The 27,943-nt window shown below is 38.9% G+C and overlaps 1 protein-coding gene across 3 annotated transcripts in view; it reads left to right on the plus strand.

The window, feature by feature from the left end:
• Positions 1-27,943, plus strand: part of DIAPH1 (diaphanous related formin 1) — a 101,971-nt gene that overhangs the window by 2,178 nt on the left and 71,850 nt on the right. For 2 of the 3 annotated variants that reach the window (XM_046665883.1, XM_046665881.1), the window contains exons 2-7: positions 22,024-22,050; positions 23,078-23,233; positions 25,528-25,629; positions 25,982-26,112; positions 26,310-26,396; positions 27,254-27,317. In XM_046665883.1, coding sequence (XP_046521839.1) covers positions 22,024-22,050; positions 23,078-23,233; positions 25,528-25,629; positions 25,982-26,112; positions 26,310-26,396; positions 27,254-27,317 — 567 coding nt within the window. The remainder of the gene's footprint in view (positions 1-22,023; positions 22,051-23,077; positions 23,234-25,527; positions 25,630-25,981; positions 26,113-26,309; positions 26,397-27,253; positions 27,318-27,943) is intronic. The other variant, XM_046665882.1, reaches the window with a different exon arrangement.

Here is a 27,943-nt window from a genome sequence, read left to right on the forward strand (position 1 = left end):
TCCACAGAGTCTTGTATATGCTGAGTGGATTTGGCTTAGAGCTGTTGGTATTTACTTTAGAGAAGGTGGAGCTGAACCAAGTTCTCCTTTTCTTTCAGAGGTGTTGGTCTTAACTCTTAACCTGCTGAATTTTAAAAACTATGTGCCATTGCATTGCGGAGAATTGCATTGGTAGCTAGGGGATTGGAAAGTTTCCAGGAAAGTAGTGCTTCTTACCCCCTTTATTGCCGACTATAACGTACCTCAAGGCATCAAAATATTCTCTTTCTCATTGCTCTTTTTATGAGAACTCTGTGGAAATGAGAGATTAGGAAGAGCGTTGCAGTCCACTTCTGTTTGTGTCAGTGTATGTATTTGGGGGTAGGTAGAGTGGGTGAGATTGCTCATGCATTTTCCTTACCCATGGCTTAGTTTTGTTGAACTATAGGCTAAAAGTGAACTCAGAGATGTTTCGCCTACTCCACCTTTTCTAGAGCGCGTCCTCTGGAACTCCGTTAAGAATGTACTTTATAAAACTGCACTGGTTTGTAACTTAGTGTGTGCAAAGGTTGTTTATTTGCATCTGAGGGGTTACTGATCCTTTTAGCTGATACATACCTTTCCAGGCTTATGCAGGTTCAAAATACAGATCAGCTCATGAGAACAGAGCTCACAAATTGCCTGAGATTTCCTCTTATCCCCTGAGGCATCTTGTGCAGAAAAGACATGGAGTCTGAGTTTAAAAAGTGTTGGGAATTATCTTTTAAAAACATGTGGTGGTTAGAGATGCTCACGTGTGTGGCTGAAGCCAGGCTGCTTGGTATTCCCCGTTGGTTCTTCATAAGTCTATCTTCTCCTGGGCCATGAGCATATATATCCCTTCTTGAGCATTATTCCATGTCCTTTCAGAAGTCCTTAAGATGAAGGAAAATAAAAACTCTAAATGAACTGAGTGTTTTCTGACTTTTCAGCAGTGATGAATGTGGCCGTCAAGTACACTGATTTCTGAAATATGTGCAAGGGGAGTGAGTAAAACCAGGATGTTAGGAGGCTGGGGTATTCCTCCATTGTTAGACTGCATACCTTCTCATACAATCAAGAAATACATTCTAAGAAAGAATGTAGTTTCCCAGTTCAGCTAGGAGCATAATTTTATAAAACATGAATTTTAGTGTGGGGTTAGAGAGAATAGAAGATACATAGTTTTTAAAATCTTGTTTAATTTTGGATACCTATGTTGAATGATTACCATGTTGTAGTTTCATGTCCTTCTAAAGGCAAAGTGATAGTGGAAGTATAAATGTTTAGTTGTAGACCCCTGTCTCTCCAAAATGAGAGCAGTCAAAGGTGAAGGATACCAAGCAGAAGTTTGAACAGATATTAGGAAAGGTAGAGAATATGAAAGAAGTGGAGTCGTCCGTGCCGGTATCTGCTTCTCTCCCCTTTATTAAAGAAGATGTTAACTTTACTCCAAAAGGTCGCAGAAAACCAAGGAGTATACAGAGAGCTTTATGCAAGTCATGGGTTTTTTTGAAAGATGATAAACACAAGGATTACTTAGTTTGGAAAGAGGGAGAGGAGCCTACAGGAATGTTATTTAGATGTTTGAGATGACAGAATGATACCTTAAAAATTTCTGCCCTTCTTCCTGCCTTGTGTTTAAAGAAACAGACCAGAGATCCACTTGATAGTCTTACTTTTGCTTGTCTCAAAGTACATCCTCCCTCACAGGAGGTGAAACTGAGGGAATGCCTCTGAATTAAAATCTCTGCCCTGGGAGAGCTGGTAAATGTTGGGATCCTTTTATAAAAAAGAGCTGTAAATTTATGACCTGTAAATTATGTTTACTATAAAAGCTAAGTAAATAGTAATAAGTGAAGTGGGAAGTGCTTTAACTTTGTTGATGGGCTTATGGGTCAGAATAGACTAATTTTATTTCTTTTTTATAATTTCTATTGTTTATTTTAAAATTTTATTTATTTATTTTTTGAAGAAGATTAGCCCTGAGCTAACGTCTGCTGCCAATCCTCCTCTTTTTGTTGAGGAAGACAGGCCCTGAGCTAACATCCATGCCCATCTTCCTCCACTTTGTATGTGGGACACCTACCACAGCATGGCTTGCCAAGCGGTGCCATGTCCGCACCTGGGATCCAAACTAACGAACCCCAGGCCACCGAAGCAGAATGTGCGAACTTAACCGCTGCGCCACTGGGCTGGCCCCCAAATTTTATTTCTTGTATGGTGGAGTAACCTTTTGATATTCCCTGGGGCCCTCAGTGTGTTTTATAAATGGATTGCCAAGTTATTCTTGGAGAGTGTTATATTTTCAGTGAAACATAATAGAGGCTTAACAAATAAGGTTATGCCACATATGATTTAGAAGAACAGGTTAAAATCATGTTTATTAATAAGAAATACTAGATATTATAGAGAAACAAAGAGTTTGTATAGGCGGGTGGTATTTTCTCCCATTTTATGTCTCAGTTAGCTGAAATGATTTATGACTACAAAAGCATCCCTATTTTGAAACAAATTTTGTATTACTGAAGTGTTTTTCTTGATTATGTTGAGCCTCCTATTCTAATCACTTTTGTTTGAAAATAGTAGGAAAAACTTCACCTCTTGCTAACTAGCAAAGTGGCATTGTGTGTTTGCCCCTAGTTAGGGTGAGATGAGATAGTCAGCCCTCTCCCCATGCAGACGAAGCTGCCTAGCGGCTCCTCCCTCTTTGTTTTCATTCCCTCCCTGCTTCTGTAGGGGCCTGTTCAAGTCCCTTGGACACCCTGGCCTTTGGGGAATCAGGAGCAGTAAAAGCTGTTGATACTAAAATTTCTTAAAACCTCGAAGGATATTTTAATCCCTTTGAACATATTTTACCTTATTTTCTACCTTTTTCTTTTGCAAATACAGTTTTTAGAATCAAGGAACCCTTTGTAAGAAAGTAAAAGAATTGCTGAAGGAAAAGAAAAATATGAGAACAGTATTTTAATGAATTTTACCACCAATTACAGGATAACTCTGGGTGAATCATTGTTCTTTCGACTGAGATTCTTACTTCCATTCATTATTAAAGCTTGTTATGAATGGTAGCCTTAAAATTTTAGAGTTGGAAGGAACTTTAAATGTCATCAAGCCCAAACACCCACTCAGTACAGCAGTGCCTTCTCACAGTTGTAGGTTGGAAACATCAGGGGGCTAAGGGGTGGAAATTGGATAAGTGAATGGAGGAGGAGAAGCAGAAATTTTGGATTCTACATTTCCTTTAGGAAATTTTAGGATCTTAGAGTAGCTTGAGTAGTAAAAAGGGATGATTTGAGAGGAGCAGATAGGCCAGAAGCTATGAGATTGAGAGGGAAAAGATTGAAGAAACGGGCTCTCTGTTGCTTGGCTTTGTGACAGTTAGGGAGTGTCAATTTGTCCTTTAAATATTTTCTTAAATTTCTTTCCTCCAAGAAGGGGGACAGAACAGATAAGGGGACATGAAGGAGAATAAGCATAACGGAACTGATTGAAGAGAAACACATGGCAGCCTTCCGTGGCAGCGTTCTTATGTGGAAGACGGGAAGTCCCTTCCACGGTGGTGGTTTTAAGTGCTCCTTGGGCAGTAGCTGCTTGATCATTTTGTTAGGGTAGCAGATAGAGTTTATGGGGTCCTGAATTTTTTTTCTGGATTTCTCATTCCGTGACTTATTCCCTGTTTTAGGAATAGTGTGTGAAGGCATACGATTTGCATTTTCTTTTAAGATTTAACATACGTTAAGGACCCAACAGAGGATGATTTCTAAGCCATATTTGATCCTAAAGTTCACAGAAAACAAAGGAATACACCTTGGTAAGTGGGCTTACATTTCAGCTATAGCTGCTGTTTTTTTTTTTTTTTATGTTAGAACTTTAGGGTCAAGTAAAAAAGATAACCCTCACTTGCTTTTTTTTTTTCGTGGAGTAAGTCCACACTTTATTCAGGGGTCTTCGCCTTTTTTTTTGCCACAGACCCTTTGGCCATCACCTCCTTTTTTTTCACAGCTTTATTGATGTATAATTAACGTACAATAAACTACACATATTTAGTTACAATTTGTGAAACCATTACCACAATCAAGATAATGAATATATCTGTCGCCCTCAAAAGTTTCCTCCTGCCCCTTTGTAATCTCTCCTTCTCACCCCTCTCTGTGCCCCCATCCCCAGGTAACTACTGATTTGCTTTCTGTAACTATAGATTAGTTTTTATTTTCTATAAGTTTACATAAATGGAATCATACAACATGAACCCTTTTTTCTGGCTTCTTTCAGCATAATATATGTTAACACATATTAATAGCTCATTTTTTATTGCTGAGTAGTATTATATTATATGGATTCACCGTAATTTGTTTATTCATTTACCTGTTGATAGGCATTTGGGTGTTTCCAGTTTGGGGTTGTTTTGTTTGCTTGGGGTTTTTTTGCTGTTTATATTCACGTACAAATGTTTTTCTGGACATATGCCTTCATTTCTCTTTTGTAAATGCCTAGGAGTGGAATGACTCCTACAACCTAGGAGTGGAAGGGCTGTTTAACTTTTGAAGAAATTGCCCAACTGTTTTCCAAAGAGCTTGTACCATTTTACATTCCCACAAACAATATATGAATTTTAGTTCCTTCCCAACTCTTGGTATGATCAGTCTTAAATGTTAGCCATTCTAGTGGCTGTGTGGTGGTATCTCAGTGTGGCTTTAATTTGCATTTCCGTAATGATGTTGAGCATCTTTTCAAGTTCTTACTCACTGTCTACATATCTCCCTTGAAGTGTCTGTTTAAAATTTTTGCCCATTTAAATTTTTTTATTATAGTCTAAATATAAGTCCTTTGTTGGATATATGTTTTGCAAATATTTTCTTCCTCCTGTGACTTGCCTTTTCGTTTTCTTAACAGTGTGTTTTTAAGAAGAAAAGTGTTTAATTTTGATGAAGTCTAATTAATTTTTTTCCTTTTGCTTTTTGTGTCTCATTTCAAAAATCTTTGCTAAAATCAGTCACTAAGGTTTTCTCCTCTGTTTTCTTCTAAAAGTTTTATAGATTTAGCTCTTAAATTCTCTTTGCTACTGTGGATATGAGCCACATTCCACACATTCTCTTTGGGGTGTAAATTTTCACCTGTAGACAAGACAGAACGTTTCTGATACTCTTAGGATTGGTAACGTTTGAGATTCCATTTATCCTGAAAGCATTTTCATCTTCTTATGTGGTGTTACAAACCTTTTGTTTTCCTATACTCAGTGTGCTACAGGTTGTATAATGCCAATCTTCCTATCTATAAATATTAATGAATGTTCAACATCTTTATAGATAAGAAGATTAATTCACTCCAGACTGGAAGGATAGGGAGTACTGATAGCAATAACAGTGACAATAATAATAGCAGTTGTTTGTTGCATACTTACTGTAGCCCTAGCACTGTGCTAAAGGGCTTTAGATTCATTATCTCATTAATCTCCACATCAACCTTATAAATAGGTACTATTGTTATTCCCATTTTATAGATAATTAAACTCAGTGAGATCAAGCAACTTGCTTTAGGTCAGAACTAGGTATAACTGATTAAAAAAAAAAACAGTATGTTATTATTCACCACATTGTGCTGACAGTTTACAAGTGTCCAGTTTTTGCGCTGGCAGTATAAAAGAGTATTCACTGCTAGAAATTTCATAGAAAATTTTGATGGTATCTCTTTTGACAACTACCGTCTATTAAAATTGGACGCTCCTCTAGTTCAGTTGATGGGAAAGAGGTATTGGGTCTAGATGTACAAAGTGCAGAGGCTAAATGCCTGACTGCTTTTTGCATTTGGTAATTTAGACTTTGAAACCATTGCAAGAATCTTAATTAACCTTTCTTATCTTAGGCACGAAAAAGTAGCTGTTACAGTGCATGCAAAACCTATCTTTCCCCTGGCTCATGAGTTATTAAGAAGTTGTCAATTAGTATTTTTTAAAATGTAACCTTATCTCCTTTTAAAGTAGAACAGTTCTAACAGCCTCACCTGTTAGGAATTTTAGTTGTTTAAATTGCTGAGAGCAGCAGGTAGTGATGACAAAAGGGGAGGAGGAAGCTGTTGCTAGACTATTTCTGTGGTTATCTTCTCTATATTTTAGTATTGGCATATGGTGTTCTTAAAGACCTCTCTTTGTGGCCCTCAAACTTGAATGTAAAGATTGCAAATGGCTAATAACTCCAGGGTCTCTTCTGAGTCTGGAGACTGCTGAAGTTTGTTCTTGAGACTTGGCAGTTATTTGCCTGTGGTTAATAATTAAGACATTGCCACAGAGATCCAGGTACCTGGAACTAGGATTTTCTGTATGCCTGGTGGCAGAGTAGAGAATAGTTTCTCTTGTTTGTCTGAACCTACATGGATCTACCCTAGATCCAAAAGACTGATCAAGAAGTCATGTGGTTGTCCTATCAAGTTCAGTCCCTGCTTTTTAAGAGATTGTAATCTCAGCCAAGTCTGTAGAAGAATGGGTAGGAAAAGCTCTAAGGCCATGAGCAAAGACTGTAAAAGCTCTAGAAATTCAGAGAAGTGAAGGAATTAAGTGAAAAGATTACTGGACTCAGAGTCAGAAGACCTAGGCTTTAGTATCTTAGAATGCTGGAGGTGAAAAGGATGCTAAAAATTATTTCATTCAAAGCCTTTATTTTACAGATTCAGAAATGTGGGCCTCGAGAAAGGATCTGTCCAAATTTACGACTAGACCTGGGACTAGAGCCCCATCTCCCACTTCCGCTGAAGTGTTCTTTCTGTATACTTTGTTTACTCTGACATTGCTACTAATCAATCATGTGACCTCTGGGTACGTCACTCCACTTTTCCTGGTCTGTTCTTGTAAAATTAGAGAGTTGGAATGAATGATTTCAAAGGTCTGTACTAATGTCCCAAATTCTGTCAATGATCCAGAATATAATTGTAGGCAGTGCTAATTAGCTTCACATAAGATGAGGGACATGAGAGGCCCTGGAAGGAAATCCAGGGAGTGCTGGGGAAGAGGAAAGAGGGATTTTATGGGGTGGGGAGCAGTGTGAACCGAAGCTCAGAGGTGTGAATGTGTGGCTGTAGTAAAGAGAAATGGCCTGTTATAGCAGTCAAGAGGATTAATGGGAGAGAAATCATTTCAGAAACATGAAGCCACTTCGTAGAGATGATTTTATCCCTAGGAAGGTCTTTTAGGTTCTCTTTCCGTAGAAACTTGCAGAAAGCAGGACTGAAAATAAGCATTTTGTCACATGTCATAATGCATGTTGATTCAGTTTTTGGCCATGTGAATGTATGATGCTGACAGTTATTAAATCAGCATATCCAAGAATATTAATAGATTAGTGTTAAGGTTCCAGCAAATTGTTTCTGCTGCCTAGGTGGAGTTTACGTAGTTACATTTGTTTGATTTCCAGTCCTTTAATTTCCAATTTTAATACATCCATCTTTTCAGACTTTCAGGGGTTAATCTAGATTTTTAAAAATGTGACTCTCTTCAGCTAGATCTCAAACCTATATAGCCAAATTGTGGGCTCAGCTGGGAAGTGCCATTGTGGGAATGTTCTGAGCCTATCTTTGGGCCCTATTGTTTCTTCTAAACGTTCTGTAGTATAGTATATATGGGTTTTGATTGCAGGCTTATTTGAAGTGTTCTTTAGTCTTTCTTGGATGCAAAAGAAATGAAAAAATAGAGAGAGAGAGAGACAGAGATATCTTCTTTGGGGATCTTATCTCCCATCTAGCTTGTAAGATGCCTAAGAGCAGTCGTGGTATTTAGCTCACATAAAAATTTCCTTTTATGTATTTTAGTTTTAATATTAGTCTTAAGAATCTTGAGATTCTTTTCAAGGCTCTCTGTTTCTGTGGTCTAATGTAGGAGATTGACAGTTTTGAAAACATTAGTCCTCTCTCACCAAGGTAACTATGAGGCAGAGAGAACCACTAATGTAACTATACACCACCAGAAGAACTCTGTTAAGAAAAGACTACCATTTTTCTCTAGAGATAGTATCTTATAGTGTTGTCTTATGTTTAATGAAAGAACATGTCTATAGGATTAAAAATCTCAGCATTATTTCACATGGTACAGGGCTGCCAAATTTTATCATTATAAATGACAGCAGTACTTGACCTAGTGCTCTATGGATTGTTAACATATATGTAAAGTGAATAATTGCCAAGTCTCCATATTGTTTGAATCTGTTAGTATCATAGTCTTTCATGGCTACAGAAAGGGTTTACATAGAATATGAAATAAAGAAGACATGAGTCTTCAAGTCCTCAGAATATGTCTGGGTCTCCACAACAAATGCTAGTGGCTACAGTAGGAGTGCCCTATTTTTTCCTTAAAATCCATGCTCCTACCCATAGGTAAAGAGTTCCTTCAATTCCTTCATTTGGCCGTAGAAGCAGAGTAGTTTTGGACTATTCTACAATTGTTTCATCATGCTTGTATGGGGCCTACAGAGATATTTTTAGTTTTGTTAGTTTTTGTGAAAGATGTGTGTCAAGCTCTCCAGACATAGAGGTTTCTAGTGATTTCTTGATTCTTACATTTTTAAAAAGATGGGAGTTGTCCTTAGTTGGCAGCTCTTTGCATCCGCCAGGGCTTGTTCGTTACTTACTTCTAGGCCCACGGGTGACGTCTGTTTCCTGTGATTGAAACCACAAGAAGAAGTGGTGAGCAGCCACTGTAGGGATATGTATTATCGGGCAAGCAGCAGGCATTGGGCTGCTCTTACAAAGAGCAGTGGTGACTAGGCACAGTCTTTAAGGGCCCCTGCAGAGACCCTGGAAATGGTCTCACCCAGCCTCCTCATCTTAACATGAGGAGGCCATGTTAAGTTGCTCAAGGTCATGTAATTAGGTGAGCTAGCTTTTAGACTCCACTAACTATTCGTTATTCTTTGTCACATTGCATGGTCACCTCTAAATTTTGTAACTGTGCCCTCCCAGAGTGTTTCCTTAAGCAAAGTACTACTGGAGAAGAGTAAACTGGTGGGCATTCTGAATACAGGAATTGGACAATGTTGTGCTTGATTTTTTTGTGTTCTTTTTTTTTAAAGACATATACATACATTTTCAGAATCTGAGAACTCCAAATTTCTATTTTTCATTTTTATTTCACTTAGTATTTTAATATTCTAGTCATTATCTCTATGCACAGATACTTTTACAACATGGCGATTATAGTTTACACGTTTTCTGCTTTTAAAAAAATACCTGAAACATTTTCCAGCTTTCTAATCTTTGAAAGTTGCTACTTTTATTTGAAATGGAAATGTATTTTTTGTTGTGAAAATAATATGCATTTTTCTAAGAAAATATAGATGTGTATAAAAATAGAGTAAAAGTCTCGTACCTTGTTTTCCAGAAATTATAGTTATTTTTAAATAGTTAGAACCAAAGAGAAAAATACATGATACATGGAAGTCTCTTTGGATCCTAAGTACTTTGGTATGAAATTCTGTGTGTGTTTGTGTTAGAACATAGTTATACACAAGTACGGTTGCTAGAAGTATCAGAAGGACCTTATTTTAACTCTTGCTTATATTTTTGGTGATAGAAGAGTAATGAGATTTTCCCTCATGCTGTCCCCCGCCTCAAGATTTTCTCGAAATAAAACCTTATTCTAGATTTGTAAAAGGCCAGAAAGTGTTTACTTTGGATCAAGACCAGCTTTTTGAGTAGTAGTGTAATTTTTGGATCAGTTAAGCTGTTATCAGTAAGTAGGCTGTAATTATTTCTGCGTGTTCAGGAATGATATGTGAGGATAGAAAAAAAGAGGTGTAACCATCATTTAGGAATGAAGGGTTTGAGAATGGGATTTAAAACAAGGTGGCCTCTTATGCAGAAGCAGTATCAGCTGCAGGAACTTCCTGTCTGCCAGGCCTTGGGTGTGTCGTACACGTGCTCACCCTTGAGGAAGAGTAGATGTCCTGCTACTCACATCACGACATGGGAGGAGAAGACAGTTGCTACGGAGATTGGGAAACAGCATTCCTGAGTCACTGACTGTTTCCAAATGTGTGGACAACACCCCTCTTTTAAAGGAGCAATCACAATCTTCTCTAAACTCAGGCAGTAAAGAGAGAGGCCTAGTAAGAAAGTGAACAGCAAGTACTAGTATTTGGAGCTTGAGAAATATGTTGAAACTTTGGAAAAGTAGGTTAACATCATTTATTGCTTTTTATATGTATATTCAAAAGTTTTATCAGAACCTTTGGATGTTTGGAAGAGAGGAAGCTTTGTTTACTGTTCTCTCACCAAATGACAGAATATGTGTGCAGTTCCTTCCGGACAGCAAAGGAGATGGGCATGTCTGCTGCACCTTGTGATACTTGATAGGGAACTAGGACTTCCAGAATCTGAGCACTTGCTCTATTGGCAGTTTATTTTCCCAACCCTTGAGTGCTTGAGTGGATTGGCAGTTTGGTGCAAGGGGCTGGCAGTTTGCTTGGATGGACTTGTAGGAGGAATGCAGTGTTCCCAGCCTGGTTTCCACCTGTCTGCTGAGCTGGAGTACTGAAACCCAAGTGGACTTTCCTTCTTCCTTCTAGGCTGTCAGCTGTCTAAGATGCAGGATTTGCTAGTCCCGGGGTTTCAAGATCACCTAAGCTGTAGGCAAAAAGTTACCTTCTCCTTTTCCCTGAGAGACTTACCTTCTTGGACTATTAGAGGACTATTAGGACATATTCTGGACCTGTCTGTTAGAGGATTGAATCCTAATGTTAAGATAGTTTTCCCCTCATTTTAATTATAGTTGGGAAATGTGGTTTATTGGAAAGCAGATTCTCACCAGCAGTTTTAGACAGTTGTGAGAGAAATTGAGTTTGTTGTTTTGAATTTATAAGTAAATTATTGAGACAGGGAATGAATTATAGTTACTGATTGCTCTTTATATGACATTTCTAGTTTGTGCTTGACATGTGCCACAGCCTGGGATCTTTCAGGGCTCCATGGGTGGTATCAAGAAAAAGATATTGATTCTGGAAGGCGGGGGTAGATTGAAAGAACTCTTTTAATTAGAAATAAAACATCTTGGACTCTGCTATGTTCCCTTTGCTACCTCTTGTATGAATTCTAACACGTTTAACGTTCTAATACTGAGTTTAGCTGTGGGGCTGCTGAGGCAGTGTGGAACTAAATGGATGAGCTGCTAGTCTTACTTATTCATCTAGCTCTTTTTCTTTAGTGATCATGGAGAACTTGTGTGTGCCATCTCCGTTTCTGGGGACTGCTAGATAATCTTCAGTTTTCTTTTCCTTAAGCACATTTAACTTTATAATGTTAAATTAGCTTGATAGTTCCTATTTTTCAATTCCTGGTTATTTTGTGCTTCTCTTTTAGTCTTCTGTTCCTCTGAGGTGCCCTTTTTCTTATATTTTCTTTTTTAAAGTTAGTGCTCCAATTCTTCACAACTCCTGTTTAGGCTTTTGGCACCAATGAGTAGTGATGTCAGAATCTAGTTTGTTTCTCTGTAAATAATAGATGAGATATTAACTCATCCTTGGGCCATTCCTTGAAAATGAAAGGGAAAGTGCTTCTTTACATTTGAAGGTATCCATTATTTCCTTCTCTCTAGTTCTAATTGATTTCTGTGTAAGGAGTGGGAATTGAAGGAAACCAGCAAGTTTCATTCGTTCCATCATCATATATTACTTAACTTTTACAAAGCACTTTGCAAAACAAAGTGCTTTACATCCATTTTATTATTTATCCTTCACGTTAGTCCTATGAGACAGTGTAGTCCTAAGGATGGGAGGACTAAAACTGTGGTAGATAAAAAGAAAAGCTTATCCTGCCTTTACTTACTTTTACTGGAAATCTGGCGAATTTTGTGGCAAAGCTGCAAGAGGATTCATTGGTAACTGAATTCAAGTCCATGTTATAACCTTCTGTTGCCTAAGGAACTGAATGTGAGTCCTGCGATAGAATGAAGAAATGAATCAGAGCTGGACCTTGCTCTCTCTTCTCTGTGATTCTGAATGACATACACCTTACCTTGTCCTTCCTGGGTAGGTAGATTAGGATTTGAAAGAAAATTGCTATTTGCTGTGGTGACCCTTATTTCCCGTTTTACCTGTAGGTAGCCTGTGTCTTTACTGATGGCTTATTGCTTTTCAAAGGAGGTGGAATATTCCCTAGGTGACATGTGTCTCATAATTGGATATTTTCGCCAAGAGCAACTCACAAATATGTCATGTGGGCTGAAGCACCAATCAGGGTCCCCTGGTCTTACTCACAGGGAAAGACATTACTCTTGAAAGTTTAGTCTGATAGTTTACTGAGCTGTCCTTAAAAATCATACTGTACTTGACGTAGACTTTGACTTGAAATTTTTCCTCAGCTGGCTCAATTTAAGTAAAGTAATGAATGGAATAAATATACTGTGCTTAAGATGATGCTCCTAAACTTACAGTGATGCTAATTTTAAAAACATTTGTTAGATATTGGGCATATCAAATGAACAAGACATGGGTTCCTGTCCCCAAGCAACTTACAATCTGGTCCATAGAAACAGATACAATAAAAGGTCTGAAAAAGGATCTGATATAAAATATTTATAGCCTGACTTTGGTATGTCTTTTAGTTCTTTTTGTGAAATGATTAACTGTGGCTAAGTGTATAATTTATAGATGAGGAGTAGCTTTTTCCTTATGCCGTGTTGTTGGAGTGCAGCGTCAACTAGTCCAGTCTTCAAGTGTGTATTTTACAAGAAGTCTTGCTATAGTAATAACAATACCAGCTTTTACAGAATGATCTCTCACCACTCCGTTTTATGATTTCACTGGTCCCAAGAAGTATGTGTCTGGTTTGATTTTGTATTTTAATAAATACGGCAAGTGAAGCATGAAGAATTAAAATCATTTGCTTAAAATCATACTTGCAGTTTTTTAGGATGCCACAAATAAAAAAGTCATGACTCATGGTCTTTTTCCTTTAGCCGAAGTTCTAGATAAATTCTAGATTTTGTCAGTTTGCTTAATGTATTAGTTTCCACTGCTAAGAACATGTAACAAACTCAAGATCTTAAAGCAAAGCCTACTTACCAGCTCATAATTGCCCTGGTCAGAAGTCCAGCATGGACAGTGTGACTGGGTTCTCAGAGTATCACAGGGCTGAAATCGGTGTCAGCTGGGCCAGTTCTGATCTGGAGGTGCGGGGTAGTCAGGGGGAGTGGCGGAATCTGTTTCTGAGCTCAGTCAAGTTGTTGGCACAGTTCAGTTCCTTGCATTTGTAGGACTGAGGTCCCTGTTTCTTTGCTGGCTCATAGCAAAGATCATAGCAGCTGCCTGCAGTCCTTGCCATTTGGCCCTCTTTATGCTCAAGCCAGAAATGGCATACTGAATCCTTATGTCTCTAACCTCTCACCCCAGATTTAAAGGGCTCATGTGATCGGGTCAGGCCCACGCAGATAACTTCCCTTTCTTAAAAGTCAGTCATGCCAAATAACATAACCTAACGACAGGAGTGATATCCTATCTTATTTATAGTCTTGGTAATTACCTGGCAATTATACAGAATGTGTACATCAGGCTAGGATTCTCAAGGGACATCTTAGAATTCTACCTCCCACACTAAACATTTCCCTTACACTGAATTAGACTGCCCACGAGCAAGGATGGATGTCAGAAGAGGCAGAGGTAGGAACTGAGTATACTGAGGCATTAATGACTTGCATTGTGATTATAGATATTACACAGTTTTTCATGGTTCCCAGGGATCCTGGACCTCCTAGAGTCATCACAGAATGGGGCCAAGTGGCATTCAGCTCTTGTGTTCTGGTGGTAGTCAATTCGCCAAGAGTTCAGATGTAGTTGTAGTTGTCCAGTATAAGTTAGCCTGAACAAAATCTTATAAAGTACTGAGATACAGGCTTGCAGTTGTAGGTTTGTATTACCTGTGTGCTAGCCACGTGGTTCATGGGATTATTGTCCATGCTTAACTGTTCTTGTGAAGCACTATGATAGGAATTAGAAACACTTTTTGCTATGTAATGTACTCTGTGTTCAGAGTAATGTTTAATCATATTCTCTTATTAGATCCCTTTTGACCTCTCTGCTGCTAAGCATACTGCCTGATTACCTTTTGTTTGGCTACGTGAGCACCCTGTGCCAAGAGACCATCCTGAATTGTTTGAGAATTCTATGCCCTTTTTCTGACTAGAGGGAAAAGTTAAAGATTCGGGGCATTGGGTAGAGGTGAATCAGGTCCTTGGATGAATTTTCTCATATCCTTGAGTTTATAATAGTTCAGATTCTGTCTGTTACTAGGCAAACAGAGGGAACCGCTGTCTGAAAGACTGCCAAGTTTAGTCCCATTGGCCCACTTTCTAAAACCGAAGTATTAATAGATACAACCACCACTGCCACCACAATTCCAGTTATGGAAAAGAAGTTTTACGCTTTATTTGAGTTTATTATGATTTGATTTATTATGATTAATTATGATGATAATTGATCAGGGTATATTTCAAACCCATTAAGTCATTTACTGTAATTAGTTTGGCTTCGCATGCCATACTTTGGGATCTTCTGACTTTTTTGTTTTTGATTTCTTATAGAAACGAAACTGTAAAGTGTCTAGGAAGTTTCCTATTTCCTTTAGATGGTAACCAAAAGATTTATCTTACCACATATTACATTAGGATGTGGTGACTGAATCAGAGCTTTGAATTACTCTCTGGAAGGGGAGTGAGGGGACAGCTTTTCATTTTTATGTTGATTGATGGTCTTAATGCAGAGCAGTACCCAGCCAAGTATTTATTTTTGATGCTGTTACTTTTGTTGCAGTGCGCCTTTGAGCAATTTATGTTGATTTAAGTAAGATTTGATAATACTGAGAATCTTTTGGAGAAGATGAAGTTCATTTTAATAAGTGCAATTTTGTTAAGCTCTTTTCCCATACCAGCTAATGCCCTTTTAGAGATTTATTTACTCATCTAATTCTATTGAGAACAAAAATTCTATAGAACAAATGTTTTTCTACCCCTTTTGAAAATATTTTATTCTTCTATCAATAATTGTTTGCATATAAATGAAAGATTATTATAAAGATTGAATACCAAGCAAAAATCTAGACTGTGTAAATGACAGTATTGCCACTGTTAGATGGAGGCTCCCAGGAGAAGATAAACTGAATACTCTTTTGGAGTAATAGTCCGACTTTAGATTCTCTGACTGTTTACAAGGGGTCCTTCTGAGGATATCAGTGGGCCAAGCTATGAGTGAGACCCTGGGAACATAGGCCTCACCACAGTTGAGCATCTGGCAAGGCTGCAATGAAGCCCAAGTACTAGACATCCAGCAGGAATATGGTCAAGGGAGTGCACTGCATATATTTTCTGCTTCTAAGCTCACCATTGCCAACCTTCAGCTCTCCTGAATAATTCAAAGAAAGAAACTTCTGTGGAATGGAATGAGCGTCCTTGACAGTCCAAGCAGTGGAGCAAAGAAAGAAAGGAAGAAACTGTTAATATATGGTTCAGATAAGCCAAGAATCTTGGTCAGGCTCACCAGGTATTCTCAATTTAAAAAGCCAGAACAGGGGCCAGCCCCGTGGCCAAGTGGTTAAGTTTGCGAGCTCCGCTTCGGCGGCCCAGGGTTTTGCTGGTTCATATCCTGGGTGTGGACATGGCACTGCTCATCAAGCCATGCTGAGGCTGTGTCCCACTTGCCACAGCTGGAAGGACCCACAACTAAAAATACAGAACTATGTACCAGGGTGCTTTGGGGAGAAAAAAGTGGGGGGGAAGCCAGAACAAAAGTGGATAATGGTGATGACAGTCTTTGAAGGTCTGGCTCAAATGTCATTATTCCCTTTTAATTGTGCTCTCTGGCACAGAGCAGTCATCCTGGAATCTTTGTTTTGGAGATTCCTTTACCTCTCTAGTGTTAGGTCTCCTGTTTCCTGTATTTCAAGTCTTTCTCTTTTTTTTTGGTTTGCTCTCCCATTTTGGTGGAGCATATCCCACAATAACTTCCTGAGGTGCATGAGGGTAAAATTTTTGAAAGCATAAATATCTGAAAATGTCTCCTCTGAACACACATTTCATTGATAGTTTGGTTGGGTATGAAATCCTAGGTTGGAAATTGTTTTTCTTAAGATTTTTAAAGACTTTGTTCTCTTGTCATCTAGCTAGTGGTATTATTGTTTAAAAATCCAAGGCTGCTCTGATTCCTTTGTATATGACCAATTTTCCTCCCTTCTGTCGAATCTTATAGAATTTTCTCTGTACTCCCAGTATTTTTTTTTTTTTAGGAAGATTAGCCCTGAGCTAACATCTGCTGCCAATCCTCTTTGTGCTGAGGAAGGCTGGCCCTGAGCTAACATCCGTGCCCATCTTCCTCTACTTTATACGTGGGACGCCTACCACAGCATGGCTTGCCAAGCAGTGCCATGTCCGCACTGGGGATCCGAACTGGTGAACCCCGAGTCGCCAAAGTAGAATGTGCGCACTTAACTGCTTGCACCACCGGGCTGGCCCCATGTACTCCCAGTGTTTTGAAATTTCACCATAATATAGCCTTTGTGTGACTGATTTTTGTACTTTGTGCTGGAGACTTAACCTTTCAGTACTGGGAAATTTTCTTGAATTATTTCCTTGATAACTTGCTCCACTGTTTTCTCCTGTTATTTGGATATTGGACCTCCCAAACTGATCTATTAATTTTCTTACCTTTTCTCTCTTATTTATCCATCTCTGTCTTTTTGCTCCACTGTTAGGGTGATTTCCTCAATTCTTATCTTCCATTCCTTCTATTGAGCTTTAATTTCTGTTCTCATATTTTCAACTTCTAAGGGTTCTTTTTGTTCTGAGTGTTTCTTTCTTTCTTTTTATTAATTAATTAATTTTTTCAGGAAGATTAGCCCTGAGCTAACATATGCTGCCAATCCTCCTCTTTGTGCTGAGGAAGACAGGCCCTGAACTAACGTCCTTGCCCATCTTCCTCTACTTTATATGTGGGATGACTACCACAGCATGGCTTGCCAAGCGGTGCTGTGTCCGCACCGGGAATCTGAACTGGCAAACCCTGGGCCACCGAAGCAGAGCATGCAAACTTGACCACTGCACAACCAGGCAGCCCCCTTTCTTTCTTTTTAAAATGGCATTATGTTCTGTCTTGTGGATATTAGTGATTTTTTTTTTGAATCTTTCTCCTCCTTGCATAGTCTCAATATGATGTTGCCTTTTTCCTTTTTTCCCTCTCTCTCATATTAGTAGGTTTCCTTAGATGTCTGATAATCCTGGGTTGTCTGCTCATGTTTAAGAATGAGGGACTGAAAAAGGCTGATGGGAAAGTCTGGATGCATGAGTAGGGTTTGTTAGCTATGCCCTTTACTGTAGGACAGCCCTGTCCAATAGAAATACAATGTGAGTCACATACATAATTTTAGATTTTCTGTTAGCCACATTAAAAAAGGCAAAAAGAAACATGTGAAATTAATTTTAATAATATAATTTATTTAATCAAATATCTCAAATATTTCAATATGTAATAAATATAAAAATTATTAAGATATTTTATATTCTGTTTTTCATATTAAGTTATTGAACTCCAGTCTATATTTTACGTTTATAGCACATCTCAATTTGGATGATAAATTTTTGTAAAAAATACTTGGTGTGTATTTAGATTCCATAATTTATGAATGAAAAAGTAGATTCACATACCCAGGGTGTTCCAAATATACTTAAGTTTTGCAATAAGAATAGAACGTTAGTTTTTAAATTTAAATTTTGTTAAAATTAAATAAAAAATTCCTTCCTCAGTCGCACCAGCCACGTTAGAAGTGTTGAGTAGTTACATGTGGCTGTGGCTACCGTACTGTACTGCAGAGCTCTAGTGTGATCACCCTGGACTGTGGCAGTAGCTATGTCAGTAGCTTTAGGCTGTGTCGGTAGTTTTAGGTTGTTTTTCGATTCCCCAGAGAAGACTCTTCCAACCTTTTGCCTTAAGGGTAAGTGCCAGGCTGCTGGGATTCTGAGAAACTAGAAGGGAGAAGGTGCTGAGTATCTCAGTGTATAGCGTGCATAGGTTTACTTTTCTTTTTGGTATAGGATCCCTGTCCACAACTGCCTGGCATTCCACAATCCAGAGACCCTCTGTTTTACCCTCCTCTAAGAATAAAGTTCCAGACTTCTGCTGGAGGAAGGGAGGGCAATCTTCCAATCGCATGGTGGTGGAGGTGACATGGAAGGATCTGCAGCTGTAACAGCTTCTTGAACAGCTTTCAACCAATCTCCTCCAACTCCCTTTTCCATGGGTACCTGGTGACGCTGATTCCTGAGCCTTTTGAGGATCCTTAAGTATAATTTGGATCGGCTACTGGCATTTCCTACTTCTGATAGGACTCAGCTTTCTTAGGTCTGTTGGTTTGCCAATAGTTCTTCTATTTATTCCCCAGCCTCAAAATTTGGTTGGAGTTGCACTTTTCTTGTTTTTCCAACCTTGTAGGCTCCTTCCTTCCATCATTTTTTTCTTTATAAAAATTCCTTTTCCGTAGTTACAAGGGTTTCAAGAGGGGAGAAATTAGATGCTTTGATTCAGTCTACCATCTTTTACCTAGAAGTTCCTATTAATCTCTATTCATGAGCAGACTTTGATATTTTAAAAAAATTCATTTGGTATGTATGCTTTCTTCAGTATCTATATTTGTTGTTGAAGGTTTTAGTGATAGTTTTAGTGGAAGACTCAATAGGAGGGACAGGAGGATGAAGTATTTAGTGCAGCCAGGCTAGGACAGTAAGGGTTTGGTTTGGGGGCAGAAGAGAATTGACAGCAAACAAGGGGAATGGTGAGAGTAGAAGCATTAGAGGTGGATAGGATGATTAGAGACTTTATAAAAAAAACTTGGACGTCTGAGGCGTAAAGCATAAATATAGCTCCAGTGGCATTTTATCTTCCTGGACTGCACTATTTTTGGTTCTTATTACTTCTCATGAGCTAGGAACCTCTTGTTCGATATCTCGGAGAATCCACAAAACAACTAATGATACCTTTAAAAAAAACTGAGCAAAGCTTATTGTTTGCAAACACAGTATACATAGGATCTGTAAGGAAAACACACTTAGTATTAAATAAGTAAACAATACACTGTCAATATGCTGCAGCAGGAGGTTCCGTTTCAGTAACTGAATTGAGCTTGCTCTTTGGGTGTTCTGTTGGGTTCTGAAACAGTTTTGCCTCTACTGTGCTGAAATTCACTTTGCTGGTAGTTGCTGCCCTCTGTTGGACTAGTTAGGGAAATGCCGCTTTTAGCCTGCATGGATCATTTTTGCTGTCTTTACTCAAATTGAGCACTAAAACGTGGATAATGTTTTCAAAGAATTAAATCTGTTTCTAATGATGCACCAGGGAAAGCAAAAGAAACTGGTATCTTCCTTCTTATGAAAAGATGTTTACTTTTGTATCTAAAGGAAAGAGTTAGTGGGCATTAAATGGGAATAAGGCAGAAGAATTTGGGGAATTCAACGATTTTGGGCTTTTGAATCTGGAGACCTGAGTTCCATCCCTGCTTGCCCCTAGTCATGTGACCACGATGATTTACTCCACCTGTCTGAGCGTCAGTTTCTTCACTGATACAATGAGGAGGTGGAATAGATTTGAGGGCTCTCTAGGGATTCATATTTTAGAAAAGCAGCCCCAAATTGTGGTATTTGTTCATAGGAGATATAATGACTAAGTCTCAGGCTCTTCCCTAAAGGAACTTAGTCTGGAAAGGGGTAGAGGAGGCAGACAATCAAAAGATAATTATAATACACTAGTAGGACTATGGGACCGGCAAGTACCTATTACAGTGGAAACACAGGTATCATCCTGCAGGGCTGTTGGAGTTAATCTGGAAAGCACAGTGTAGGCTGAGGGAAGCAGCAGCCTGGGGAAAGTCTGGGATAGGGAGACAGCATGATCTGTTTGTGGACCTGCAACTAGTTCAAGATGCTCAGAAGACAGGGTTTGAGGTGGAGTGTTTGTTGAGAGATGAGTCTAGGGAAAGAAGCCAGGAGTGTCATGTGCCGTGCTAAGGAATTTGGATTTTAACCTGAGGGCACTGGGGAGCTCTTGAAGGATTTTAAATGGGGAAATAATGGGGGTAGGTTGGCATTTTAGACAGATTACTCTTGGATGCGGTATGGAGAATGGATTTGGTGTGGGGCAGACAGCACTGAAGGCAGAGAGGTCAGTTAGGAGGCTATTGCAGTAAGTCAAGCAGGAGATAATAATGGCGTGAACTTAGATAGTGGTAGTGGGATGGACAGAGGAGAAATAAATCAAGAATCTGTAAGCAGAAAGAACAGGCTGCTTGTTTCCCCTTTCTTTAACTTAACCTGCAGCTGTGAACAATCCGGCTGGCAGTGATTCGTTAGACCCAGGTTCTGTACCTACCTTACATCCATCCTGGAGTTGTTTGGGTTGCTGCTTGGTTCTGAGGGAACATTTTGAGTTTGGAGGACAGGGTTCTGGAAGCAATGGCTCTAGGAGCAGATAAGTTTAACCGTGGCACTGGCAACCTGGACTGTACACACCCATCCTTTTTGTGGCTTGTTCCACTGTGTGCCGGGTGACTTAGGGGGTGATAAAAGGAACTGTTGGTCTCTGAGTGTTGCTGGCTCTGCCTCACCATCCTTCTGCTTTTGCTGCCCAGTAAGGAGCACATGCAAAGTAGCTTTAAATTCCATTGACGCTGAGCAAGGTTCTTATGGTTTCAGGTGAGTGATTAGCACTCACTCAGCAGAAGCTTGACCTCCTCTGGACCGTGGAGGGCAAAGTTAAGATTCATAGTTCACCCTCGATTTAACTAAACTCTGACGTAGGGATCATGAACATAATGATACAGATTTTTCTTGTCCATAAAAAAGTTAGTAAAATAGCTTTGTGGTAGGGTCAAAACTAGTTTTTCATTAGTTGAGGAAGGTTAGTCAAGTTGCGTACTATACTCTTCTAAAGACATTACCAAAAAGAAAGATAGTTTAAAATTAAGCATTAGGACAAAGAAGAATTCCTGCTTTCCCACACCTGTGCGTTCAGGCTTTTTTTTTTTCCCCTGGTAAAGTATAGCATGTGTACAGAAGAGAGCATAAAACATACAGAATAATTATAAACTGAACATCCATGCAACCGTCATCTAGATCGAGAAATAGACTATTGTAAGCACCTCAGAAGCCCCCTTGTCCCCTTCTGCAGTCACAACTCTTCCACCCACTCCAAATAACCACTCTTTTGACATTTGTGGTAATCATTCCCTTTATTATTTTATATCCTAAATGATAGTTTAGTTTTGCATGTTTTTAAACTCAATGTAAATGAGATAACACATTCAATTTTATGTTTGTGAGTAGCTGTTAGTTCATTTACTTTCTTTGCATAATAGTTGTCTGCTGTACCAGTATACCAGTTTATCTGTTCTACTCTTGACGGCTATTTGGATTGTTCTCTGTTTTAGATATTATGGTGTTGCTGTGAACATTCTTGTTATATACATCTTGCTACATATGTGCAAGTTTCTTTAGGGTAGATAATTGGAAATTGATGGGTTGAGTTGTAGTGTATGTGTGTATTTAACTTTACTAGATAATACTATACTGTTTTCCAAAGTGGCCTTAGCAGTTTTCATTACCACCCACATGTCTGAGAGGTCCTACTGCTCTGTGACTAGAGAGACATGAAATTTTTTGCCAATTTTGAGAGTGCGAAATGTCTTAGTGTGCTTTTAGGTTGCATTTCCTTGTTTACTAATGAAGTTGAGCACATTTCGTAGGTTTACTGTTCATCAAATATAGAGTCTTTTCGGTTCTCCATCTTGTTTTTCCAGAGTCATTTGTTTGTGACCTTAAAACTCTTCCTGCCTGTCACCTAAGGGAATGTGCTAAGGAATAGTTTGGCAAAAGTCTTAGCCTATGGGAAGTAGCTTAGATCCTTTCAACTTATTTTCTCTTCTTTTTTCCCCCAACGCATCTGGTATTTGGGAGGTTTCCTGGCATTTCACTGATCTCTCTTCTCTTTCTTCTCTCTCCTTTTTCCTGTTTCCTAGACTCTGAAGCGGCTCATGGCAGATGAGGTAAGGATATTTTGTTCAGCATGTGCATGTTCTAGCTCCTTTCCTACACTATGACTTTTACCAGTTGCCATAACTTTGACTTTCTATAACTTGTAATGGTGACATGAGTTCTATTCTCAGAGCACCCCAAAGCTTGTTCCTAACTCTTTGCTCCGGGTTTGGCCCATTGCATGCATTTCCCTGGCACATTCACTGGCTTCCAAGGTTAGGCACTTTCTGTAAACTCCAAGCTGACTTGCAGTCTCCTTGCCACTCATGTCGCTTGAAGCCCCACAATGCTTCCACATGTTTACTGTTATTTTCAAACAGGTGGAGCTAATAAGCTACAGCTTATTGGTGGCTTTTTTTGATTTGAGCATCTGTACTTGAGGTTTGAAGAATGGTTCATGAGCACTTGGTTGGCAGAGAGATGGCATATATTCCCCTGAAGTACGCTATATTCTTTGCAAAGGGGATTTTGAAGAATATGTATTGAACTTTTTCTGCCTACATAGCACAAGTGCTATGGAGTGTACAGAAGAAAGAAAAAGGAATGGTTCCTGGCTTTAAGGCGTTTATTTGTTTATTCTCTATGACTTACATCTGTTAAAATCTATGGTCATACTCACCTCTCGAAGGGAGGGATCCTCTGAGAGCCTGACCACATTTATTATTGGAAAGCTAGAGGGAAACAAAGGGCATTTTATGGAGATAGCTCTGTACATGAGATGCTTTCAGTTCTCTGCTGCCAGAGGGCTTAGAAATGGTAAGGGATCTCAAGAACAAAGTTTTCTCTTTTTAGCGAGGTTCCGAATCTTAATACTTCAGTCCTCTTATCTTTGGATGAAATTGAGAGTACAGAGTCAGTATGCTAATAAATTAGCTACAAGGAAGACTGGTTTCTTCTTTTCATGTCAGAAGAGCTTTGAATTGCCCACAAACCAGAGGAACCATGCATGTATAAGAGGTTAGAGGGTTGGCTATTTGGTGTGTGGTTTGTTGTGTAAATGAAAATGGATCACTGCTAATATTTTTTTCTCTTTCTTAGCTGGAGAGATTTACCAGCATGAGAATTAAGAAGGAGAAGGAAAAGCCCAATTCTGCTCATAGAAATTCTTCTGCATCATATGGGGATGATCCCACTGCACAGTCATTGCAAGATGTTTCAGATGAGCAAGTTCTAGTACTCTTTGAACAGATGCTGGTAAGTTTCCCACCCCAAAATGTTGCTTCTTGCTGAAAATGCATTTATGGGCATGGTGGGCCCTTTTTTGTGCACGGTCCCCCTTAACTAGCCGTTAATTACCAAGAATTCCAGGCTTAACAAGGAACTTCTTAATAGCAGTCCCATTAATCAAGAGACTAAATATCAAGCACCAGTCCATAAAGTTGGAATCTATGAATTAGGCTTGGAAATATCTGATCACTGACCACCTTGTTAATGTCCTCTGCCTAGCAACACTTTAGCCACAAAGACGGGGTGAGTGGACCAACTCATGGTATTGTGGAGACCACCTTTGGGTTAGCCAGAGAAGATAAAATTTTGAAGCATTCACAATGAACTCTATACAAAGAAGAAACTGAGGAATGGAAAGGCATCATTTGCTCAAGGTCTTCTATTTAGTGGTGAATCTGGAAAGAGAATTCTCATGCTATAATCGCTAGAAGACCTTTAAAGATTGTGGCTGAAGTCAGTTGAATAATGAAGTATACATGGATGTGACTTACTTTGCTGCCCCAGTAAGGGACACTGAATGAGGAGGACACTCAGTAAAGTCCACTAGGGATAAGTCTGGGAAAGTTTTGAGTACATGCTTATAAGGTTTCATAAGACCCTGTATATTGCCTGGATATATGACTCAGATTCAAATAGAGACTAGTGGCAGACCTAACTTAAATAAAAGCAGGGGCTTAAAATCCTTAACAAAGGGCCTGGTATATAGTGAACACTCAATCAGTAATACTATTATTATTTTTCATTGACACTATTGGTCTGTTTCTTAATAATCCAAGTGCATTAAGAGTCTAAGAGTATATGATCTATCAAGACAATCTCTTGGCTGTGGATTGCAAATTTAATGTCTTTAGGACCAGGGAGGTAGTATAAATAAGTTAAACAGGCTAGAGAGAAGATAAAACGGAGAAGAGATTGTGGGAAAATGAAGAAGGATTTTGGAATTTTTCTTAGAAAGGCCAGCCACAATTCAATTCTGGCAGGTTTTATAGCATTCCAGTTGGGGATGCTACCCCAGTAGTGCCAGATATTTCTGTTTTTTGAAAGAAGCCAGAAATCTGTAATTTTTTAAAAACAATAATTCTTTAATAGCATCAAAAATCATAGCCAGTGTTCAAATTTCCCCAATTAGGTCATTTTTTAAAAAACCATTTGTTCAAATCATAATTCCAAATAAGGTCCATTGTACTATTATTCTCTTGTTTCATTTAATCTATGGGTTTTCCTCCCTCTGTTTTATCCTTGCTATCGCTATTAAAAATTTGTTGAAGAAACTGTTTGACCTATAGAGTTTCTCACAATCTGAAATTTGATGATTGCATCCCTTGATGCCAGAAATTCATATTATATATGAAGTCTCCCAAATTTAAAATGTTGAGCTAGCCAAACAAAACATACTTTGTCTTTGGGTCTGATTCAACCTGAGGGCTACCACTTTGCAGCTTCTGCATTCAATTTATCTGTAAAAAGAGGGAAAAATCATCGGGAATTGAATCAGAAAAATGTCAGATTAATATTGCTGTTTGGAGGCAATGATTCCTTCACACACAGACTTGCACACACATGCCCCAAGAGGAAATAGGGTATATCCACTTTTTCCCCACCTATATTTTCCCCATTTTAAATAATATTCTGGACTTGTTAGGATTAAGCTTGTGCTCACGGTGGTACTGGGCTCAGACACATGGTTCTACGTGTAATAGGCTCAAGCAGAGCCATTCCCCCAATACCACACTCCAGGTTATGTCTCTTGAGGGGCTTTATCACAGAGTTTTCAGCTCTTTCTTCATGGGAAAGGAGTCTGTACAGGGACTGAGATAACCAGGGGTGGTGGGTGTTTAGGCCGTAGAGTGGTGTTGCTGGTGTCAATTTTGGTGTTCGGATGATGCCAGTGTTGCAGTGCTCCAGTCTGAAAAGATTATTAAGGTCCATCCTAAGTGCAAAAAATATTACGTATGCTTTTCTTTCAATAATACAAAATAAATTTTTCATCTATATTGAGTCCATTTTTGTTAGGAAAATAATTAAATATGTATGTATAAAAATGTCTATAGGGGTTTATACTAAAATGTTAACCACATTTATCCCTGGGGAATTTTCATCATCCGTAATAGCTTAAATCTCTAGAGATCAGGAAAATGTATATATTCAGTAAAAATGTAATGTGTACAACTCTTCACTAAGCATACTAAATATTAAACTCTGAAAACTTGTAAGAAATTTGAGGCAATTTTGTTTTTTCCCTTTTTTTCTCCCTCTACTAGCTGGATATGAACCTGAATGAGGAGAAACAGCAACCTTTGAGGGAGAAGGACATCATCATCAAGAGGGAGATGGTGTCCCAATACTTGCACACCTCCAAGGCTGTGAGTCCTGGGGCAGGTGCCCATGACATGGGAGACTGCCCTTATTTTGGACCTGTTCATTTTGCCACTTTTATAGAACATTTTATGTCTACGTTGGTCCTATTTCATTCCGTTATATAAGCCTACTCATTGTTTACACTCATATGAGTTACCATTCTTACATACTTTTTGCGTGATTTAATCTTCACGAAGTATGTATGTGGAATGGGATGGGAAATTCTGAGTCTCACATAGTTTGGTGGTGTGTGTGATGGGTGTCTGCCCTGATATTCTTTAAACTATATTGACTAACACTAGTCCAATTTATGACTGCGTGGAGTGTTTACTAATCTGTCTATGTGCTCCTGTCTAGGGTATGAGCCAAAAGGAGAGCTCCAGGTCTGCCATGATGTACATTCAGGAGTTGAGGTCAGGCTTGAGGGATATGCCTCTGCTCAGCTGCCTGGAGTCCCTTCGTGTCTCTCTTAACAACAACCCTGTCAGGTGAGGATTCTAAGGAGATAACAGGAGTGGAGCCCACAGTTAGACTTCACTGGTGGGCCTTGAAGATCAAAGGAGTCAGGGAAGTATGAGAATGTTCTGGATTGGGAGTAAAGAGTTGCCAGGTTAAACTTGATTTTGGTGAATAAGTATTTATTGGTTTGATTTGATACTGCATTGTCTCTATCTGTTCCTTACAGTTGGGTGCAGACATTTGGTGCTGAGGGCCTGGCCTCCTTATTAGATATCCTGAAACGACTTCATGATGAGAAAGAAGAGATTGCTGGGTGAGGACATCTAAGTTTTGACATCTTCTGGGTGGAGGGTAGTAGGGGACTTGGCTGTTTGCTCTAAAGGAGAACATAGCAATATAAATGTAACCTTATAGGCTAGGAGAATGTGCTGTTAGCTGAGAATGGGGTTTATTCTAGGGGTGACTAGAGGATGAATGATAATTATAGATATGGGAAAGGGAAGAGGAACTTAAGTTTCATAGTGAATAACACAGGATATATATACTACATTAGACTATGAGTCTCCCTGCACAGGTTTTTATCCAGTCTGGAAATAGGGTCTGATTTAGTTCAGAGTTCCCATGTGATCTGGTCTGCGTCATATCTCACTTGGAAGTCTTATGATACACTTGATCAGTTTGAGACTAGCATTGTGACAGTATTCAGGGTTGGAATAATACTGGGGATACCTTGGAGTCTCTTAGGCTACCTTGAAGCCAGACTGACCCAAAGTGACTTCTCTACTTCCTGGGATCTTTCCAAAACAAACACAGTGCCTATACCTCTTCAATGTACAGACTTGAAGCCTTTGAAGTAGTGAGGCAAATGGTAATAGATGGGATGTTATCCTGATAGAATTTAGCATTTAAGAGTCTAGTGGGAGTTAAGGGAGGATTTTAATGTAATGCTAAATTATTGGACTGAGAGAGGATTAACCAAAGGTCTTTGATGGTGGGGATCCCTCTTCAGCTGCCTGTTTTTGCCAGTGTTTCAGGGCAAAGTACTGTGTGCCAGAATTTACTCAGCCACTAGTTGAGGACATTCCTAAGACACTTGTTTGCAAGACTGAAGACAAATGGGAGAGGGGTATAGAATAAAGTGACTTCATCGATAATGTTTTCTATATGCAGAAGCTACGATAGCCGTAACAAGCATGAGATCATTCGCTGCTTGAAAGCTTTTATGAACAATAAGGTGAGATTTTTCCCATTTTCCTTCCAATTCCCATCAGGACCCCTATTCTTTCTCTTCTTTTGGCAAACTCCAAAAAGGACCTAAGAATATGAGGTTCAAGACTTGTAGCTTTCCCTTTTAGTATCATAACTTTTTGATTGCCTTATATACATGTTTCTATGGACCTTTTTTCCGAGTTCTCATGTCTGTTTCAGAGGGTAGGCTTGATTTTCTTCCTCTTTTTATACTTTCTTTTGATAATTCTTGAGTTTTCTAGCCTATAGTTATTGTTTTTGCAAGGTTTACTTTATTCCCTGCTTGTGTGTTCTTTTCCCCAGAGCATTCCTACTATAGAATCTTTTTGCCTTTTTTGTGTGTAGAATATAAACCCAGGGAGCCCACAGTTGTTTTTTCAAAAGTGCAAATCTGTCTTCCTTATTTTTTGATTTTGTTATAACTAACTTATTCCTTTGGGGGGGCATTAAAAAGAACCATAAGAATCAAAGATTTTATTCTTGGAAGACATAGGATTCTGTTGTATCTACTAGAAAATTATTTTGCTATGCTCATGTCTGTTTAGCCATATTGAGAAAAGTATTCTACCGTTGTATTAGTTTGCTAGGGCTGCTATCACAAGGCACTACAAA

Source organism: Equus quagga, chromosome 7 (assembly GCF_021613505.1).
Source record: "Equus quagga isolate Etosha38 chromosome 7, UCLA_HA_Equagga_1.0, whole genome shotgun sequence".
In the NCBI taxonomy this organism is placed as follows: domain Eukaryota; kingdom Metazoa; phylum Chordata; class Mammalia; order Perissodactyla; family Equidae; genus Equus; species Equus quagga.